We start from the raw sequence: 21,317 nt of genomic DNA on the forward strand, positions 1-21,317 counted from the left end.
GGGGAACACCCCATACAGCGGAGGTGCTGCATCCTTGGACGTTGATGCCTAGAGCGGACCAAGCTTGGGTTGCCAAGGGGTAGGGGAAGATGATGTGATAGCAGTCCTCCACGGCAGCATGGCAGAGTTCGCACTCGACATCATGGAGGACATTCTTCTTCAAGAGGTTGGCTCTGCACTGGATGCGTTGCTGCACCAGGAGCCACCCAGAGAAGTTGTAGAAAGCGCACAGAGGGGATCCAGTAGCAGAGAGGAGCTGTTTGTGACCGGACCTGGATGCGTTGCCTAACCTGTTAACTTGGTCTGCTTAGTGCCGACGGAGATTCAAGAACTCAGCATTGTTGCAACACATGGTAGACAGTTTAAGCATGCCGAAATGGTTACTCCTTCGAACTGCTTGCTCCATATTGTTCATACAGTCATCACTGATCGCTCCTGCTCTGAACTATGTGTCTCCACCATAAAGTTTTCAGCTCACATGGTATCTCTGCTTTCAACAACCATAAGAAAGGTGAGTCCTCTTTTAAAGCATCAAAAACTGTCCCCGCGTCGTCCGCCTGGGCGACTCGGGCGGCGACCCGATCCATTTTCCTCGGCAGTTCCTCGTGCTTCCTTCCCTCGCCGGCGCGGCTGACGGCGGCGGCGGGGCTCCATCCCCGTCGCAATTTAGGCAACACTTGACGAGGTGCAGCGGCGGTTTGGATGCTGTGAAGGCGGAAGTTGAAGCGGCGGCGACGGCGCTACATGTGGGGTTCAATCTGACGTTTGCATGGCTGTTGGGTGGCCAGATCGGATGCAAGTTGCCGCCATTCATGGATGCCATGTTTACCAATGGAGTGAGCCTCGCGGTGCCGTCAATTCCTCGGCAGAAGCACGAGATCCATTCCTCTTTTCCCAGGAAAGAGTGGAGATCTGCTCGCACTGGTCCGAACAACCGCCTGCTCTGCTGCATGATTGGGAAGTGGAGATCCATCCTGAGAATGTGCAGCATGCTCATGCCATGCCGATGCTCCTGGAGTGGCTCTTTGGCGTTGCGGCGCGGCAGGTTGAGGCGGTGGCTCGAGCGCAGTTGTTGCTGTCGTCGCCCGCATCTCTTGGAGGGAGGGAAGGCGTGGTCATGGTGGTCTTCTGCTTGGGCTCGGGCGCTAGGTCAGGTGGCGCCATGAATCTGCCGAACATGCTGCCGGGCGGTCATCGGCCACGGTGGTCACCTGAGAGGATTAAACTTGTATGATCTACGTCCATAGGTGAGGACGACAAGATAGTGGCTGCGAGTGGTGCTGTCGTCTTATGCAGATCAGCCTTGGCTGCCACTTGTGAGGATCAAGGTTTTGGTTACTGGTTGAAATTTCGAGATTTCCCATGGTTACCGCGTATTTCCGTGCCCCTCGGTAAATCCCCATACCAAGCAAAAAATACCAGTTTTTATTTTTTTTAATTTAAACGATCGATTTATAGTAAAGTACGTAGGATCTAATTAATGTCATGAGAGTTAGTTCTAACGTATTGGTAGCAACCTAGTTCCTGTTTTAAGAGGTCTCTGGTTCGAATGTTCATTCATTCACTCATTTGAATTCAAAATTCAACTATAAAATTCGTTCGAAATATTCTCGGTATTTCTCAGTAACCGTGGTATCCACGTTTACCAGTCCCCCTCGGTAAAATTGCCTCATTCGGTAACCAAAACCTTGGTGAGGACGGTGCAGGCCTCCAGAGCGTCCCAAACTTGGGATTTGGTGGTGCCACTGTCCTTTCTCCTTGCCGGGACTTCTTCGGGTGGTAGCGAGTACCTCTTCTCGAGTCTCGTCAGCCTACCTGTATGGGCGTGGTCATTGCTTGTCGTAAGGACCATGCACGTATGCAACTATTGGGACCGAGGCAAGTGGAGGAGAGAACACTATTTGACTTCGATTGGGCGGTATTTCTCGAGTACTCAGTCTTGAGCTCCGGGGTGAAAACTCTGGTCTGACCCTCATTGATTAGACCTGGCAATGGCGACATTCTTTGCGTCGTTACCCTGATGATGGCATTGCTCGGATTTTGCTCGGATTTGATCTTTAGGGTGAAAACCATGATCTGACCTTTGGTGGTTGGATCCAGCGATGGCGACACATTTACGTCATTCCCTTTTTGGAGGCATCGCTTTTGGAGAACCCTTCTCGTCAGTGGCGGAGCCAGGATTGGCTGACGCCCCAAGCAAGAAACAAAGGGCTAGAAACTACCCCAAAAAAAACACCAGTTTCAAGGCATACAAAATCAATCTGTGTTCCATAAATAATAAGAAACCAAACATAATATTCGATTGCAGCATTTGTTCCATGATGGGTCAAGTAATAAAGCAAGACAAATCAAAAGACAATATCTAGCATATATAGATGATACAAAGATTGGTACCAAATTAAAGGATTGGTTGATCTGAGCCTCCCATGACTACATCTTCAATAGCAGAAGAAGCTAAACCTTCAATGATAAATTTTTAAAAGGCAAATCAGTGCATAATGTAGCCTTTATCGGAAAAGTGCATAGTGTAGTAGGTAAAACTATTTAATAACAGATGCAAAATGTGAAAACTTGTGTGCGTATCACTTATAATTCCATATTCATGGCAAGATGACAAGGTCATTGCAATTCATCAATGTCTTGTTTCTTTCACTCATCATGCCTTCCTGTAACAATAGAAACAGCGCAAGTCATACCGAATTTCCGAACAATTGCAAAATTTATTTCAGTTAACAATGTATTGCTCTAATCTAGCAGCAAAACAAGCTCTGCGGTGGCAAATTGGCAATGTACTAATGAGATCACTGCAATTAATAATGCAGGAAAGATCACACCCGGGCTCATAAAACAAAAGCAGTGAACTTTATAGTGCAACCATAATACAGAAATACTAGTCTGATTAACCACCACACAAGCATCAGAAGTTCAGAACAGAGCTCCACCGAACAGAGCTATACATCGAAGAGAACTAGGAAGGGATACATTTGCTCTTGCTCTGTTGTCTGCTCTGTGCTGCGGCTCGCCGGATGCCGGGCAGCACGCCTCCTCGCCGGGGTCGCCGCCTCGTCGGACAGAGCAGCAGCCCGCAGCGGCGCAACCTGATTGGGTGATGCCGCAGAAGGGGATTGAAGGGGATGGAACAGACCGACTGGGTAGGCACGACGGTAGGCAGCGGCGGGCGGTGCCGGCGGGCAGGGATGCAGGTCACGCAGCCACCTGAAGTCTAGGGTTCGTCCAAGTCGGGGGAACGGCCGACTGGTTGGTTCGGGTTCGTCCAAGTCGATGCACAGGCAGGTAGAGGCCGACAGACAACGAACGAGATGGGCCTCACGCCTCAGGCCGCCTTCGTTTTGCTACAGTGTACAAACGAGATGGGCCTCACACCCCAGCCAGCCGCCCGGGCTGCCTGGGGCTGTCTCCGCCCATGCTTCTCGTAGTCTTTGTGTTGTCAAGAGATGGTTGACGCTGATGGTCACTGCTATATTTCGTCAATTGTTGTTTTCATTTTATTTTTCTCTCCGTGTAGGCATAGTTTTGGTCTTGTATGACTTTGCTTTTTGCCGGCGTGATCATTTTGTGTGTGTATACATCCTAGTTATGCAGAGGTTGGGTGTGTATTCATTATGATTGTATCCCTCGATTCTACATTATGAGTCAAATAAAGACACCCTTTATCAAAAATAAGAAAGGTGAGTCATTTTACAATGCAAGGGGTCTGTCCTAAAAAAATCTGTGAAGCTAAGAATTCAAATCACAATTGATTTTTCCTTACTCTCCTCTTGATTCATGAAACCAGATTGCTGGTTGGATTGTCGTTTGATGATTTACACACGAGCTGGAGTCGCTCATGGTGGACGCCTGCTGCAGGGGTGGAGAAGCCGATCTGAAGAAGGGAGGAGAAACAGTGGAGGCCCAAAGAGCGCCGGCGGTGGTGGCACGATCCGAGACGCACGGCGGCGCTGACAGCAGAGGTCGCCTCGACTGATTATTTGCACAAGCCCCCGACACATTTGTATTGTTTGGCCGTGTATCTTGTTCGGTTGTGGCTTTATTTATAAAGCAGGACGAAAACCTGTTTCGAAAGAAAGATAGCCCCGACACATTTGCCACTAAGCCCCTAATTTGGATCGAAATTAATAGTCGCGATCCAAATATTTATAATTAGGACCCTGGATTTTGCTTATAGAACCCTGGTTGGGGTCCGCTCCTCCTCCCGCCCGTCCGCCGGGAGCGCAGAGCCCGAACCCGTCCACCATTCACTGCTGGAGACCTAGCATCAGCAAGCTCCCCATAAATTGCAGCGCAACAGCTCGTCGGCAGGCGAGGAGCCCCGTGGCCAGGGCGGCAGTCGCGTGGCGTCCCGGAGCTGCCTGCGGCCGTTGTCAGGCCCGGATGTTCGCCGAGGCCGGAAGCCGGCCGGTGCTTCTCCTGCAGGTGCAGACGGTGCTCTTCCCTGTTTGCAATTAGTGATGGATAGGACGAGAGCCGGCCGGTCCTTGCATCTCAAACAGTCGAGCAGGCACGGCTGAGCATGAAATATTTTCAGGCGTCGTGCTTAATTTGGAAGATGTGTAAGTCGAGGAGTAGCTGATAAGCTCGGTCTCATTGGAAATCTGAACTTGCGAGGATCAGGCATTGCCAACCTATACATAAGCGGCAGCAAGCCACACAATGTCAGAGCAGACGGTGTGAAGCCTTATGTTCTCACACATCTCAGACGACCATAAGGTGTTCGTGTAAATGCTTCTGAACTCGGCCGCTCCTTTGCTTCCGAAGACTGAAGCATTAGAAGGGTGTCACGCTTTCAGGTGCCTTGCTCAATTTGAATGATATCATTGAGGAAGCCACCACCTCTTTTGCATAACCCGGTCTCATTGGGATTCCAAACCGACAAGGATCACACAATGTCACACCGAATCGCTGAAAAATCTGGGACAGGATTGCATTGCCTGGCTAATGGCTACACGCACATTTTCCTCCCCGGTGGATTGCTTGATCATTCTTTACCTGATTTCAGTTATTCCCAATTTCTATATTGGAGGTGTAAATTTCATTCTGCATCTGTGTAAAGCGTAAGTCGGAATAAGCAAATACCATATGCATCACTGAACAATTGGGACTGAATGATCATGCCTGCAAGCAGCTTCTTCTGTGAGTCGCCGCGGCGGAGCCAGGAAACCCCCCTTTTTTTCAAGGATAAACCCTCACAGACGGAGGCACAATATTGCTCAGCACTGTCCTAGGACTCCGTATTTTGAAGTTCATAACATTCTTAATTATATTCAAATCACAACACAATGTTTGTTGAGTGTCTTGCATTCAGAGCTTTAGACATGATGAGTACTCTGCATATTATGATGATACATATGACCGCACCACAAGATATCGTTTACGATATTTTGTAAAAACTTGCATATTAATTCCATCGTTACTAACTAAATAATTATTGTTTTAAATGGAACCTCTTGTTGATGGTGACCTTCTTCTTCTCACCAGTGTTTTTGTCCTTGGCAGAGACATCCAGGATACCGTTGGCATCAATGTCGAAGCACACAATTATTTGTGGAACGCCTTTGGATGCTGGAGGAATGGAGAACTCAAACTCGCCCAACAGGTTATTGTCGCAAGTCTTGGCACCTTCACCCTCGTAAACCTGGATACGGATACAAGGTTGGTTGTCATAGTCGGTAGATATGACTATCTCCGTCTTGACGGGGATCGCCCTGTTCTTTGGAATCATCACTGTCATGTCGCCCCCTTTCGTCCCCAAACCAAGAGAAAGTGGGGTAGCATCCAACAAAAGGAGGTCGCTCATCCAACCCTCATTGTCGTTGTTCGGTCCGGTCAAAAGGGCAGCCTGTAAAGCAGCACCATAGGCAACAGCTTCGTCAGGGTTGATGCTCTTATAAAGCTCCTTCCCGTTGAAGAGCTCCTGAAGAAGCTGCTGAATCTTTGGAATTCTAGAGGAGCCACCAATAAGAACAACAGCATGAACTGAGCTCATGTCCATGCGAGCATCCCTGAGGCAGTCCTCCACAATGTCCATACACTTCCTGAAGAGATCCATGTTGAGCTCCTCAAACCTGGCACGGGTGATGGTTGAGTAGAAGTCGATGTCCTCATACAAACAACTGATCTCAATGACGGCCTCTTCAGTGGAGGAGAGGGTTCTCTTCGCCCTCTCGCAGGCTGTCCTCAGTCTCCTAAGAGCCCTGGGGTTGCCACTGATGTCCTTTTTCTTCTTTCTTTTAAACTCTTGGACGAAGTGGTTCACCATGCGGTTGTCAAAGTCCTCACCACCAAGGTGAGGGTCGCCAGCTGTGGCCAGGACCTCAAAAATATAAAACTCGATCTCGACAAGGGAGACATCAAAGGTACCACCTCCAAGGTCAAAGACGAGAGCATTCTCTACCACACCCCACTCGGTAACCTTGTTGTGAAGGCCATAAGCCATAGCAGCAGCAGTCGGCTCAGGGATGATACGCATTACATTCAGACTAGCAAGCACTCCTGCATTCCAGGTGGCCTGCCGCTGCAAGTCGGTGGAGCAAGCAGGAACAGTGACAACAGCATTCTTGATGGTGCTGCCAAGGTAGGCTTCAGCTGTCTCCCGCATCCTGACGAGAACCATTGAGGAAATCTCTTCAGCTGCGAATTGCTGCTCCACACCCTTGTATTTAACAGCAATCATAGGCTTGTCTTCAGGTCCAGAAATGACCTTGAAGGGCCAGTGCTTAATGTCATTCTGTACAGAAGCATCAGTAAATCTCCTACCAATGAGCCGCTTGGAATCTGCAGCAAGTATTTGACGTCAGTAACTGCATGCACTAATTTTACTAAGGAATGGTGCTTGAAGTAAATATAAAACATCACCAATACAAATTAATCACCCAAACTTGAATAGAGGGCAAGATAAATTATTTTCCGGTGCAAGCAATAATAACTTCCTGCAACCCGAGTGCATTATATTTTCTATAGGACGCAACGACGTTCTATAAACGGCAGTAGGTAACATTTAGCAAACACTGTCATGCAGACGAAAAAAACTTTAAAAAAATTGTAAAGAACTTAGAGAATCATCTTGCATTTAAAACCGACCTTAACGAAATATTAGGCCTCGCGTTTGTTCCAACCCAGAGCCCAAAAATAAAGCGCCAAGCAGGCAGGTTACACCGAATTACTAACTAGGAAAGCTAGGGCTATATAGTAACAGAAGGTTCATTTAGCAGCAAGCTGTGCCCCTTGTTATTTTTTTTAGAGAAAAGACTAGACCGAGCGCAAGATAGGGCTTGAACCTAATGGCGGGCTAGGGGCCTCAACCCTTGCCACGAGAAGGCAAGATCCAGCATCCAAACCGTCTCCGAGGACAGCTCCCGCACCAGATCCGGCGGGAGGAGCAATGGCGGGGGCACGCCAGTGGGAACCACCAGTCCCAGGCTCCGCGGCACCCACACGCTGGGGAAGAGGGCAGGAGCAAGGGGGCGGACTGGGCGCGGGAGGAGGGCGAACTCCAGCCTAGCTGGGCGCGAGGGGAAGCCCCTCCGCCACCAACCGCAATCTCCCCTTGTTATTTGCCATACTCATAGCCACAGAAGAAGCCTTTTTTCAAAGAATACTCTGTTCATCATCAAGGTAAAACAGATTGATGGCCGAACAGTAGTCAAGGGATGAATGGTACTAGTGGTGTAGCAAAAAGGACGCACTGATGTTAAAGGAAAAAACATAAGGCCACTCAAAAGCATACCCACAACAATTGTAAAGTCAAGTAACCATGCTATGAGCCCGCGATACAGAATTATTCAGACTGAGATATCCAGTCTAAGTTGCCAAAGCGAGACCAAAGACACGAACGTCACATTTTGTTGTCTGGCTCCCCGCTCCACGCCGCGTCTGCGCCGCTAGCCACTCCGGCTCCGACGGCCACCTCTCTCGGCCGGCATGGCGAGCCGTGTGCAGCTCTCTGGCTCCCCGTCCGGCAGTTTGAGCCCTCCCACTACCTTGGGCTCGTCTCCCCACCCCCCACCCCGGTTGCGCTCCCTCATCGTCGTCCCACCGGCACCGCGGGCCGACCCGGCGCCACCTTCGGGTGGGGCGCCATGGCAGCAGGTCCGGGGCCGGAAGGAGCATCGGCCACCTGGCCCTCGTCTCAGGCTGGCAAGCTTGCTCTTCTCCCGCCCACCGCGCTCAGCTCTGCTCGCGTCGCTCCATGGCTGTTGCTACAGCTGCGGCGACGATGACGGACACACCTCGCGCCACTGCACCAACCCTACGAAGTGTCTTTGCTGCGGCGGGCGCTACCACACTTCCCGCCGCTGCACCCGCCGGAGGAGCCCCTCGGACTCGCTGCCTGCGCGGCCCGCCCCCGTTCTTCGCCTGCGCGCGTCGGCTGCGTCCTCGGGCAACCTTGCGCCGCCGCCACCGGGTGCAATATGGATGGCCTCCCCCTCGCCCACTATACTCCCACCACCGCCACCGGGCCTCCCTCCGGCTGTGGCGGCATGCCTGGATAGAGCCTGGTCGTACGTGGTTCACGCTGGCTCGATCGGTGGACAGTATGGTCGGCCCCCAGTTTTCAGCTCCGTTCGAAGGACCTGTCGCGGCGGCGCCGCCGCAGGAGGAGTCGGTGGACTGTTGTTTCCTGGAGGCCGGTGACGACCTGTGTGCGCTGGAGGACGAGCTGGAGCGGGCGGTAGTCCTCGCTACGGTCGGCCCGCGGCCAAGCGTGGACCTTGCCGCGGCCGCGGTGGCGCTTCATGTGGAGTTCGACATCGGCCCGTTGGATATGTCCATCCGTGCGTTTTACCTAAACCTGATCATTCGCCGGGCAGGGTCGGGTTCGGGCCGGGCTTGGCAAAGCCCGATGAAAAAAATCCCAAGCCCAAGCCCGGACCGGCCCGAAGCACATGAACAGTGGCGTTTTTGCTAGAAGTATTCTTGCGGCCCGAAGCACATGAACAGGTGAAAGCCCGATGAAAAAAATCCCATGACAGGACATGCTGGTGCCACCAGCGTTGTCTTGCGGCTCCAGAAGGGTCTCACACCAACCAGCGTGGACCGGGACCTCACCTAAGCAGTCCCCGGCCTCCGTTCAATGGCCGTTCTTGCTAGAAGTATTGGCGTTGATGGGTTTTGGCGCATGGTGGATTTCCTGGATCCGTGGCTTACTTGCGACATCATCCACCAAGATATCTATGAATGGAATCCCTGGTGACACGGTTTTCAATTGCCAAGGTTTAAGACAATGAAGCCGCTCTCACCCATGCTCTTCATACCATGTTTGGAGCCACTCCAACGACTGTTTGAGCATGCGACAGCAGTGGGATTGTTAGCCCCTCTGGCTAGGACTGGGCTGCGACATCGGATCTCCATGTATGCCGATGATGTGATGATTTTTCTGAAGCCAAAGGAGAGGGACATCCTGGCATGCTCGTCCATCATGGACTTGCTTGGACACCCCTCGGGACTCAAGATTAACCGGCAGAAAAGCTCTGCACTGCCGATTCAGTGCACGCCAGAGGACATCCAGCTAGTGTCTGAGTTGCTGGAGTGCGCAAATGCCACGTTCCCATGTCGGTACCTCGGATTAGCATTGTCCATTAGAAAACAAATAGCAGCACACTTCCAAGATATGGTGGACCAGCTGGCGACGCACCTGCCGGCATGGAAAGCAGCGTCCCTACCTAAGAGGAGCCGAATGTTGCTTGTACAATCTGTACTGTGCCTTCAGTGTGCACTCGATGCTTGCCATGGGGCTACCACCAAAAACAATCAAGGCGATGGTCAAAATATGCAGAAGCTTCTTCTGGTGTGGAATGGAAGACGCCGGGGGTCATCAAGTGCACCCCTGCACTGCCGCTTCTTTGTATGGTTAGCTCTGAGAGATAGAGTGTGGACTTCAAACAGGCTGGCGAGACGTGGTCTTCCACACCGTGACACTTGCCCGTTTTGCGACCAAGGCGACAAAACAATAAACCACCTCCTGATCCAATGTGTAATTGCAAGGAAATTCTGGACCAAGGTAGGCCTAATAGTGGGCATGATCGGCCTATCACCATTGGTGGGAGATGAGCTACCGACATGGTGCACACGGACAATACTCCCTGGAAGGTATGCCAAGCCCGTACACACCACCTGCTAGTCATGTGGGAGTTGTGGAAGCACATAAACTCAATTGTGCTTGAAGGAGTGAGACTGGACGTGCAACATGTGCTACGACGGATAACCTCTGAGTGTGTGGCGTGGAATCAGGCAGGCATCCTACATGCCGACCTCCAAATCTCATTTGCAGGAGTAGATGGGTGGACCGATGGCGAGTAGTTCACTTAGGATGATATGTGGTCGAGTGCGTTGCGTAAATGCCTTGTAAATAACTGTGGTCGGGGTTTCTTCCCCTTTCCTTTCGTGAATTTTTTTTGTTTGCCAAAGCAATAAACCACATGGACATGGGTTGAGAACAATAACACAGACAATAAACATAATAAGCGCCGCCCAAAACTACAGCAAGTAAAATAAGAATCGGCAATTGTAAACGAGTACTCCTAGAAGATTACCAAGTACACCCTCAGATCCACGGATCTAATTCAAGAACTAGAAAAGAAAAAGTCAAATGAATGGGGGAAGATCTGTCAGGAGCCGAGGAGGGAGTTGACTAGCAGATTGGCAAGGAAGACTCACCGAAGATTGTGTTAGCCGGATTCATATCGGCCTGGTTCTTGGCCGCATCCCCGATGAGGCGCTTGGAGCTGGTGAAGGCAACGTAGGATGGGGTGGTTCTGTTGCCTTGCTCGTTGGCGACGATCTCGACGTGGCCGTTCTGCCAGACGGCGACGCAGGAGTAGGTCGTGCCAAGATCGATCCCAATGGCGCCTTCCCAGGCCATCTTACAAGTTTACAGCCAATCCAATTGGGGGAGTATTAGACATTATCGGCGCCACTCAACCGAGAACTAGAAAACAAGATGAGCTCACCATATGGGTCGACAAGCGCGGCCACTAGGTGAGCTTCCTCCTAGGGGACCTTCAAGTTCCAAGAAGTGGAGCATTACAAGACATGCGAGCTTTAGTCAACGGGAAAGGGGAGATCATATATACCACCATGGTCAGATCTACTACAAGCTTGTTCTGGCTGCAGAATAGAGAAGGATCAGGGCTGTACCTGCACCTTGACCACCTGCTTGTTGCCCTCCTCCCCCGCCGGATTTCTTCTTGTCTTCTTCCTCCGGCGGCTTCTTCTCAACCTCCACCGCTGCTTGCTCCGTAGGCGGCGACGGGAAAGGGAGCCAGGGTAGCGGCGTCGTGCAGGCCGAGGCCGGGATGGTTGGCGAACGTGCTGAGCGGTGATGAGCAAGGCCAAGGGCGTGCCACCTATCTGCTATGTGGTTTTGTTGCTGAGAGAGAGAGAGAGAGAGAGAGAGAGAGAGAGAGCAGGCTACAAGCGATGAATAGAAATGCGCCTACGCGATGACGAAGACTTTTAGCTACCAATAATGCAACAATACTAGTCGATCAGCAGGTGAATTAAATAGCGGCCGGGCCGCCGCTGAAAACAATTGAAGGACCAACGAGGCAGCGTCCTAAAGTACATTTTCTGTGCCAATCAATGGGAATATGACAAAACAAGATGAGCAGCTAGAGGTGGGAACGCGAGTGGAGAAAGACGGAAAGGGGTAAGATAAGGCCTTCTACTATGTAGTCGTCGGTGCCCAATGCGTTGAAAATATTACCGGCTGGACAGCGATACCCTGAGGATTTTATTTGGCACCGTTCTCACAATGTTGTGTTCGCAGACTGATAAAAAGTGGGATCCGGATGCCCTATTCACGTGAGTTTCTTCAGCCTAGTTAGCTCTCTACAGTGGGCCATGAGCTAATTGTTTTTTTGCTTTCTGCATTTGGCATCAGCTGGGCATCGGAGCAGCTACTTGCTCCGGTTCCCTGATTTTTTTTCATGGCACCGGCTGGATAATGGAGGGCACCGGTGCCAAATGAACAAGTCAGAAGTCAGAACCGATCGAATTCGAGAAGGTTCCTTTGGATGGGGGTTGTTGCCGTTGGATGCTGGTTCAACGGTGTTGGGCGCATGGGACAGGGTGGAGAGTGCTCCGGTCAAAGGAAAAACAAAGACAATCCATTGTCAAGAAGAAATACTCCTAACTTCTGTATTTTTCTAAATTAATGGGAACATGGAGACTTGGACCAAGGCATGGTTATCAAGACAATCTCCATTTTTCTAATACAAGTTGCCAACTTTAACTCAATAACAAATAATCCTATAAATTGTTTTTTAAGGCCTACTTCGCAATATATGAGTTTTTTAGTCCTATAAATTGTTTCCATGTGTGGCCCTTTGGAACAAAGAATCCTTCAAAATCCCTATGGAATTGCTTAATCCGTAGGAATTTTAGACGAAATCTAGCATGAGGTCCAACCACTTGGAAACTTTCCTTTGTGTCAATCTCTCTCTTCTCATTCCTTCATTTTTCCTACATTGCATCCAAACACTCTACTACAAACTTTCTTACATTGTCAAATCGTACAGGATTGCAAATATAATGCAACTCTCCTATGTTTTTTTTCCTATTCCTACCTTTTGAGATTCCTCCATTCTAAAGAGGCCCTAAGGATGAAATGACCAAATATAGTGATAAAGCCATCTTTAGTGTTCTAGAACGTTTGTGCAGTATTCCTATAAAGGGAAAAATAGAAAATTGCATTTATTTCGGGAAACAGGAAGGTCAAGTATTTGAAAACAAATAAGTGGTAACAGATGACAAGTATTTGAAAATGAACCTTTGTATTTTCTAAGATGAAATGACCAAAATAACCTTATAAAGTTATCTTTAAGTTTTCATGGAATATTCCGATAGTATTCTATAAGAACAAACTGAAAATAGTTTATTCCATAAAACCTGAAAGTGCATGTATTCTTATTAGTGTTAGTTGGATTTTTAATTACTGCTTGGTGCCCTCGACCAGTAATCAATAGTCATTGTTGCTTGAGGCATCACGTACACTACAGGTTTGAGGCACCAGCCAGTAGTGATAGGTGGGACCACTATCGTTTCTCAATGACTCAGCCAGTTTTTTTGTACAGTACCGCCAACACCACTACCGTAGTACCTGATCATGACAAGCTGTTCGTGAAAACCACTTCTTTTGTTGTATTACAATATGGAACAAATGCAATCCATGTCCATGGTGGGTATCATAGCAATTTAACCCTCATCTGGGGCGCTACGGGCGGCAACTCTTACTAGCTGTTTAGCATCTCAAGAACATCCGCCATGGTAGGCCTACATTTCGGATCCCACTCAATGCACTTCAATCCGACCTCTCTACACCTGTTAATCTTCATTAGCTGAGACTCGTCAGCTAGCGCCGGATCAAATAACCCTTTCATTGATCTAATCATCTCAATTGAACTCTGCATAAAAAAACAGTTTCAATGAAGGTAAGCATAGTTTTGCAAATAATCGGTGAATTACGGTGCAGTGCAAGATTTGAGATATAAATAAGGCGAAAAGCTAGCGTCTAAACAAAGTTCCCATTGGACGCAACAAGAAATAGTAGCAACTGCAACATGAATAAAATAACCTTTCCAATATCCGGCAGTCTAGGTAAAAAAAAGCAACATGTTCCTAGCTGCATTTCTGGATTCCATTAGGGAAAAAACGCCCATTCCAACCAGCAAAATTATTTGTTTAAGCAACTTTTAACATTTCTGGTGTTAATAAACACTTGTAATATTTGGATCCACCACAGTCCTTATCTATAAGGGCACATCTAGAGTGGGTATTTTTTTTCTTCTTATAGTTCAAGGGACCGGCAGTAGGTATTTTATCTTAAGATATATATACCAAAAGTAAAAAAAATAAAAAACCTAAATCTTCATTGTTCACGAGAAATCATATATGGTATGAAATTGCGTAGGCCATAAGTAAATCAAAGGAACTTTGTAATCTTATATAAAAAAATAACCAACATGGACCTATATATATTCATTTTTAACATAGAATTATGATGATTATATTAGTATTGGTAAGCATAGGGATCATCTTACTATCACTAATTTGAGGATCCTTTTAAAGTCTCCATAATAATCCTCATGGTATCCGCTAGGAACAAATATCATGAGAGAGGGAGGGAGGGAGAGAGAAGGGAGAAATCAATTTGATTACCTCTAGGCCTCAAATTTATCCATGAATTTCTAACAATTATCTTTCTTAAAATTTGTAGTCCGTGCAGGAGCTCTAGTTTGATAAAATGATGAATTTTAATATACTAACTGTGCTACTATGTGGGTTAATAATTGGCTTGTTCTACAAGAAGCAATGAAGAAGTTGGTGCTCATATCAAGCTTCTAAATTTAATACGTACTCACCCATTCTGGTATATCATCGTATGATGAAAGTCTCCTGCCGGTAATGATCTGAATGAGGATGACTCCAAAAGAGAACACATCGGACTTCAATGATACATTAGCTCGACTAATTTTTTCTGGAGCGATATAACCCCTGAATGATAAAAAAAAGTAATGAATAATTTTATAGAAGAGACATGAGAAAAGATGAAAGCAATGAACTCAATCCAGTTACAATGTGCCCGCTAAGGTGTCCCCAGAGATCGTATCATCATCACCATCTAGTACTACAGATGATCCAAAATTGATGATCACAGGGTCCATATCTGAACGGACGAGGATGTTGTTTGGTTTCAAATCCATATAGAGAACCCATTTCTTATGTAGATAATGTAAGCCCTTGGCTATGCCCTGAATTATCTTGAAACAGGAGGGCCAATCAAGACGAGATGCTGCATAATTTAAAAAGAAGAAGAAGAAGAAAGTATTAGTTATTATATATTGTGAGAACAAGCGAAATTAGGTCCATATGTGAAGTAGTATTTTTACTTGAGGACATGCCATTAATAATAATGTTTTCCAAGCTTTTAGCATTCGACATGTATTCTTCGACCAAAAAGCATAGCCTTTTTTCAACTTTGGCATATCCCAAAAGTTTAACTATGTTTCTGTGTTCAAGCTTTGCACGAATATTGAGCTCATGCTGCAGTTCAAGATCATTAGAGACTGGAAACTTCTTGATGGCGGCTACAACATCTAGTCCGTTGTGCAATAATACACCCTGAAAAGATAAAACACAAGTTAATTTTTTGGCAGAAAAGACAAAGTTATGATTCACTTCATGACAATAAACCTGAAAGAAAAATATGAACCCTTTGTATCATAGTGTCGTGCTGTAATTTTAATTTAGAGTGTGATGCTATGTGTAAATCTATTTGGTGCAGAAGCCAGAAGTTGCTTTTTGTGAAGAAAGAGACCGTGGATAATACTTTTTTGTAATAGTATAACATTAACACAAATCACTCCAATATCATGCTACGGTGGAATATGCAGTGTATGTGGCCAAAGAAACAATACGTTGGGAGTAGGTAACCATATTTTAATTTATGGAAAAGACCATTTTACTCCCGTATGATACTCCCATTTTAGTATATGTCATGGCCTTTGAGCCAGACAACTAATATTACAGTTATGTCAAGTCGAGCCTTATGGGTCGGGAAAAGCCATGTTGTACCAAGAAATTGAAAGCAATCGCATCGTCTTCTCAAAATTCATGAAATGTGTTTACTTATATCTTGTATCAAATTGATCAAATGTGACAATGATGATTGTCCGAAAATCCAACACAAAATTAGCAAACGAAGCAAGGGAGTACCTTGTAGTAGCCTCTTTCAACATAACTATCTTCTGAGAAGTCGTTTGTAGCAGCCTCCAACTGAGACAAACTGAACTGTGCAATGCCTGTCAGGGAAGCAGACGCATGAGATGGGGAGGTGGCCATGCGTGCACGGATCATACCACTAGTCAGGAAGATCAGAAATAATAGTTTTGCCTTCAAAACTCGTTCGCATAGTTTTGCTTCCAAAACTTGTTCGCACGATGATTATAATTAGCCATTCAGTAAAAAATAAATATATAGGCTAGCTGCTAGATAGCCTACCTAATTTAAATAAAATAATGTGTGAAGCCATGGGACAGGAATTACATCATCGGTCCAAGTAACAGAAATGCATTGGCACACCTTACCTGACAAGGGATCAGACTCTGCCCTTCTTACTGTTGCTACCATGGTCTTCCCTTTGTCATTTTTCCTTACTCCAGGTCTGCTATTGCCATTGGAAATTCAAAATAAGAGGCCTTCTGACATATTGCAAGTTTGGATTTTAAAAAAAAGTCATTTAAATGCTTATTTTGAGTAGTCCCTTGAAATAGATAAAAGAGGCGTGTTTGGATGGTTATATAGTTAATTTGTCTGGCTCAAAGAGCTAGCTACAGGGCATACGAAATGTACTTACGTACATAAATTATGTGGATGGTTATATCGTTAATTTGCTTATGTAAAAAATGAATAATCCATCTTAAATATTGGAATACTGTACCTCATATACTTAGCTCGATCGAACGTGCAGTGCTCTTGCAACAGCTAGCAGCCAAGGAATAAAAAGTTGCACTCTTAAAGTTTCAAATTGCATAATAACCTTAATTTTGTCAGCATGAGTGCTAAAGGGCCATTAGTGAGTAGTTTAAGTCTAGTTTAGAGTGATGTGTCCTGCTTTGGACGGCTGATCTTCCAAATTAAACTAGTTAGTAACTTTGGGAATTTGCTATGTATGTTAAGGTTACACTAGTTGATAACATTTTGTTGCATGTTTGTTTAAAGCCTAGGATACATTACACTGTACTGCTACCCCATCTTAGTAGACATGGCATCTTTTTAAGAAAGAACGGAAGAAAGGTTAATAGTCCACATCTTAATTATATCATCAAAATGCAAATGTTAATTTACAACAAAATGAGACATGAATTTGCACTGCAGATATCTTAACGTACCTAGCTTGATCGGTTCTTGGTTGACTACTTTGTGGGTTTTCCGCCTGTCCTGCATACTGAAGTGCAAAAAATATGTGCAAAAGATATGATTAATTGCTGCTCGATCTATCTAGGAATACTTCTATTAGTAAGTATTATGGGCCTACTTTATATATGGGTTCTGCGAGGCCCATTATAGAGAAGGGATAAACTGTCTAACTCGTTATAAATTATAGGCTCAATTTGGCATGGCTTCAGATCTGAGATTCACTTCAGATCTATCTATATTCTATACAAGTTTGCATGCTAAGATTAAGAACCTTATGAAAACTCTATCTTTTGTCTAGAGAAAACACAGTTGAAGCAAATAGCTCAGGACCTCAGGTGTGTGTTACCAATTAATAGCTCCAATTAATCGATTAACTAATTAAGCCATAAAGATACCTGTGTGACGAGTTTGTCCAAAGCAATCTTTATGTCGACATCGACGGCGAAGGCACCCAACTGGAGTTTCCTTGATATATCTTCATGTGCCCGGCGCAGCTGCTTGGACATGGCTCGCACACAGGTAGCGGAGCAGGAAGCACTTGCCATGGCACGTGTCGATGAGCAGGAGGGCGTCATCAAGGCAATTCGCCATGGCCTCCAGCGTATCGCGCATCGCGGGGTCCTCCATGACCTCCGTCTTCTCCTTGAGCCGCTCCGTGTGAGAGCTGACATGAGCCGCAAGCTTGCCGATCTCCACGCAATCCTTCTTGTTCTGCTTAGCCGTTTCCACGGCCGTCTTGATGGCGAGCGCGACTTTCACGACCCTCTCCACGCTGCCGAGTGTGATATCGGCCATCGTAATTAATTTGCCGTGCGTCGTTGACCACGATCAGCTACATCATCAGATCGAAAAACAGCCTTGGATCACTAGCAGCTTCTTCTCACAATGATCGGACTTGGTTAGGCAAGAAGGAAGCTAAGCATACCAACCTGTTATTGTTGGTTCTACTCCTTTCTTCTCGTCGGCCGGCTTAGCTTCCTCCGATCCTCGCTCCCCCTGCACAAAGCGTGCTTGATGAGATCTGATCCGATGAGGCCGTCAACAACTCAACAAGTATATAGAAACAATATATATGGTACTCCCCAATCAAAGAGGGAGGGCGTTGTCTGTAACAGGCTGTGAGCCACGTTTAAAATAAAAGAATTAGGACCACGCCAAGTCAACTTGATGATCTTCTTCTTGCACCAAGAAATTGAGTGCCAAATGTTGTTTGGATGGTCAAAGTGAGGAATTTAGTGGAGACATACCGGCCGCCGAAGATCGGGTTGGAGGCGGGGCGAGAGGGTGGTGCCTGGAGGTAGGTGGGCGAGACGGGTTACCTGCGCCGGGCCGCTGGAGCTCGGGGTGGAGGCACGCCGGCTGCCGGAGCACGGCGTGGAGGTGGGCTGCTGGAGCTCGGGGTGGAGGCACGCCGGCTGCTGGAGCACGGCGTGGAGGTGGGCCGCTGGAGCTCGGGGTGGAGGCACGCCGGCTGCCGGAGCTCGGCGTGGAGGTGGGCCGCTGGAGCTCCGGGTGGAGGTGGTCGGGATGGGTTACCTGCGTGGAGGCACGCCGGCTGCCGGAGCTCGCGGTGGAGGTGGTCGGGATGGGCTATCTGCGCCGGGCCGCTGGAGCTCCGGGTGGAGGCACGCCGGCCGCCGGAGCTCTGGGTGGAGGTGGGCGGGATGGGTTACCTGCGCCGGGCCGCTGGAGCTCGGGGTGGAGGCACGCCGGCCGCCGGAGCTCGGGGTAGAGGTGGGCGGGATGTGCTACGTACGTGCACCGCCGCCGTTCCTGGGCACGCACGGGCGAGACCTGTCTCGAGTGGGGATGAATGGAATGCCAAGTCCAACCAAACGGCGGCAATTGGGTATTGGCATTAGTTTGGGCCTTACCTAATTATTATGCAAACTGTTATATATTCTTTTTTCTTTTTCGCTGGTACAAACTGTTGTAAGTATATTCAACCAAGACTTGGGACCAAGGCGAGTAAGTCCTTCTTGTTAACAAGGTAGCTGTTGCATCTACTACTAATCGGTTTGTCCTTTAAGTGATCTAAACGCTTTTATATTTTTTTATTTATACAGGAGTAGCCTCCTAGGTAGCTAGAAAACACATCGCAGATCGATGGATTTGATTAATTCTTGCTAGTTCATTGACTCTGCACCGCGCGAGATCACAGTGCATGTTGTTAGATGGATACGAACGAGGCGCACAATAAGTTAGTCACCAGCCGGCCGGCTTAAACACCACAAAACATACTTGCCCACTAGTCATAAGTATACTTGAGCGTTGCCTCAAAAACAAAGTATACTTAGGGTTCAGTTGCTAGATGTTATCCAGCTCGATCTGTGTGCGATGGCGAATCCCAAAAAAATGGAGTGTCGGAAAAATAGAAATAAGAACTCATTTGGAACCTTTTTCGGTTCTTGCTGCTACTGTGCAACGCGGTTTTTTTTAGAACTCTCGCCATTTTATTGATTAATAGCAATGTTTATATCTCCAACCGGGACTAAAGGTCTGTCTTCAGTCCCGGTTTTAGACCCCTACCCGTCCTCTCCTCTGTTTTTTCCTCATAGAAGGTGGAAGATGTGTGCTAGTTTGTTTTCTCTTTCTATGCACAAGAGGTGCTCGATGAAATGCCTGATAGAATGATGCCACTTGAGTTCACAAAACAAACATGATATGACGTGCCCGAGCCACACTTAAGCTTTCTCCTATGTTCTTCCTCCAAGCTCCATTTTCTCCAAGATTTGTCTAGATTTGGCGGCGCACCAACATTTTCCCCAAGATTTGTTTAGATTTGGCGGTGCACCAACTATCTAAGTGTTCTAAAAGGTTAGCAACTTCATCTTTTTATCTCTCATTGCTAGTTTAGCTCATTTCATGCTCTAGAAGTAGAGTGATTTGTGGGTTTTAGTGGAGTGTACGTGGGAGTTTATTTGATTTAGATGCAATTTGAGCTCAATAACTTCTTAGTTTGCACATGTGTAGGTGCAGAGTTTTGTAGGACAGTAGCAAATTTCCCTCAAGTGGATGATCTAAGTTTTATCAATCCGTGGGAGGCGTAGGATGAACATTGTCTCTCTCAAACAACACTGCAACCAAATAACAAAGAGTCTCTTGTGTCCCCAACACGCCCAATACAATAGTAAATTGTATATGTGCACTAGTTCGGCAAAGAGATGGTGATACGTGTGTAATATGTATGGTAGAAATGTATTTTTATAATCTGAATAAATAAAAACAGCAAGCTAGAAAACGATAAAAGTGAGCACAAATGGTTTTGCAATGCTTAAAAACAAGGCATAGGGTTCGTACTTTCGCTACTGCAATCTTTCAACAATTGTAACTAGATAAATCTCCGCGCGTTGCTGCGGGATATTTTGTGCTAAAATTTCTAATGTGGAGAGATAGAAAAATAGCAACTTGCATGTTCGTCAAATCATTTCTATTTTTGTGGGGAAAGCATATCTTTCAAATGTGTGCATACAAAAGAATTGCTTGCGTCGAATTGTAACAATAGTGTTAATACAAAGAATTGAAATGATGAGTTAATACAAAAAATTCGAAACAAAAAAGTCTTTAAGTGATGACACTTGCCTGATACATACATGAAAAGAGTGCATCAGAATCAGCATATAGCTAAAAGTAATAAATTTGGATGTTGGATCCATGGACGTGCAATTATCATGTTACCTGAGCTGATCAACTATTCTTATTCTTGGAGTAACGTCAAAATGCAAGTAACCCATAACTATCTTCCAGAACAAAATAAGACAAAAAAATGTTGCCACATACACGAAAACTTGTACAGAAATGTCACCTAGTTTAACTGAACTTAAAATCTACTACCAATGCATCAAAGTCAACAATCACTAACCTGCAACTCTCAAAAACAAACAAAATGACATCTTTAGATGTGAACTAATGGATAATAGTATAGCAATAGAATAAATGAAAAGTCAGAAGAACGAAAATTTATTCCATCAGGAACTATGAATGTGTCCAATGTAACTTTGAATATACGATGATCAAGGCCTTCGACCTAAAAAAGACAATGATCATTAAGTCAGCATCAGAAATACTACATGGAGGTGCTAGGTAAGGAGTTGATGGCGAGGTTCATATCGAGAATGGTATTATAAAGCCCATCGCGTGTCTCCTCAGATGCCCATTAATTTATGAGTTTGTAATGGCTATTTCAAGCTGCACCACTCACCTCTCATGTCACTGGAGAAGAAGAGAGAAACCAGTCAGTTTGGCCTGGCTGTCCAGGAGGGACTGAGCGCATAATTACTTGACATGGTCAAGTATATTGCAACAACAGGTCAAGAGGATCACAACACCTCCAATTCCAGAAACGTCGTCGATGTCCCCACTCATAAGCTTACCACCGATAG

At 46.6% G+C, this 21,317-nt stretch overlaps 1 protein-coding gene and 1 pseudogene across 2 annotated transcripts; both read right to left on the minus strand.

Moving 5' to 3' along the window:
- Nucleotides 1-5,252: 5,252 nt before the first annotated feature.
- Nucleotides 5,253-11,463, minus strand: LOC109787315 (heat shock cognate 70 kDa protein). Of its 2 annotated transcripts, none has more exons than XM_020345882.4 (4): nucleotides 11,155-11,463; nucleotides 10,968-11,016; nucleotides 10,675-10,879; nucleotides 5,253-6,792 (listed from the first exon to the last, which is right to left on the minus strand). In XM_020345882.4, exons 2-4 carry the CDS (start codon nucleotides 10,968-10,970, stop codon nucleotides 5,444-5,446), a joined length of 1,557 nt encoding a protein of 518 aa, XP_020201471.1. In that variant the 5' UTR covers nucleotides 10,971-11,016; nucleotides 11,155-11,463; the 3' UTR covers nucleotides 5,253-5,443. The 2 variants fall into 2 exon arrangements, with proteins under 2 accessions (XP_020201471.1, XP_020201472.1); XM_020345883.4 differs by having other exon boundaries at nucleotides 10,968-11,056.
- Nucleotides 11,464-12,973: 1,510 nt separating this feature from the next.
- On the minus strand, nucleotides 12,974-18,755 carry LOC109787316 (cysteine-rich receptor-like protein kinase 44; annotated as a pseudogene).
- Between the last annotated feature and the right edge of the window lie 2,562 nt (nucleotides 18,756-21,317).

Source organism: Aegilops tauschii, chromosome 6, assembly GCF_002575655.3.
Source record: "Aegilops tauschii subsp. strangulata cultivar AL8/78 chromosome 6, Aet v6.0, whole genome shotgun sequence".
NCBI lineage: Eukaryota > Viridiplantae > Streptophyta > Magnoliopsida > Poales > Poaceae > Aegilops > Aegilops tauschii.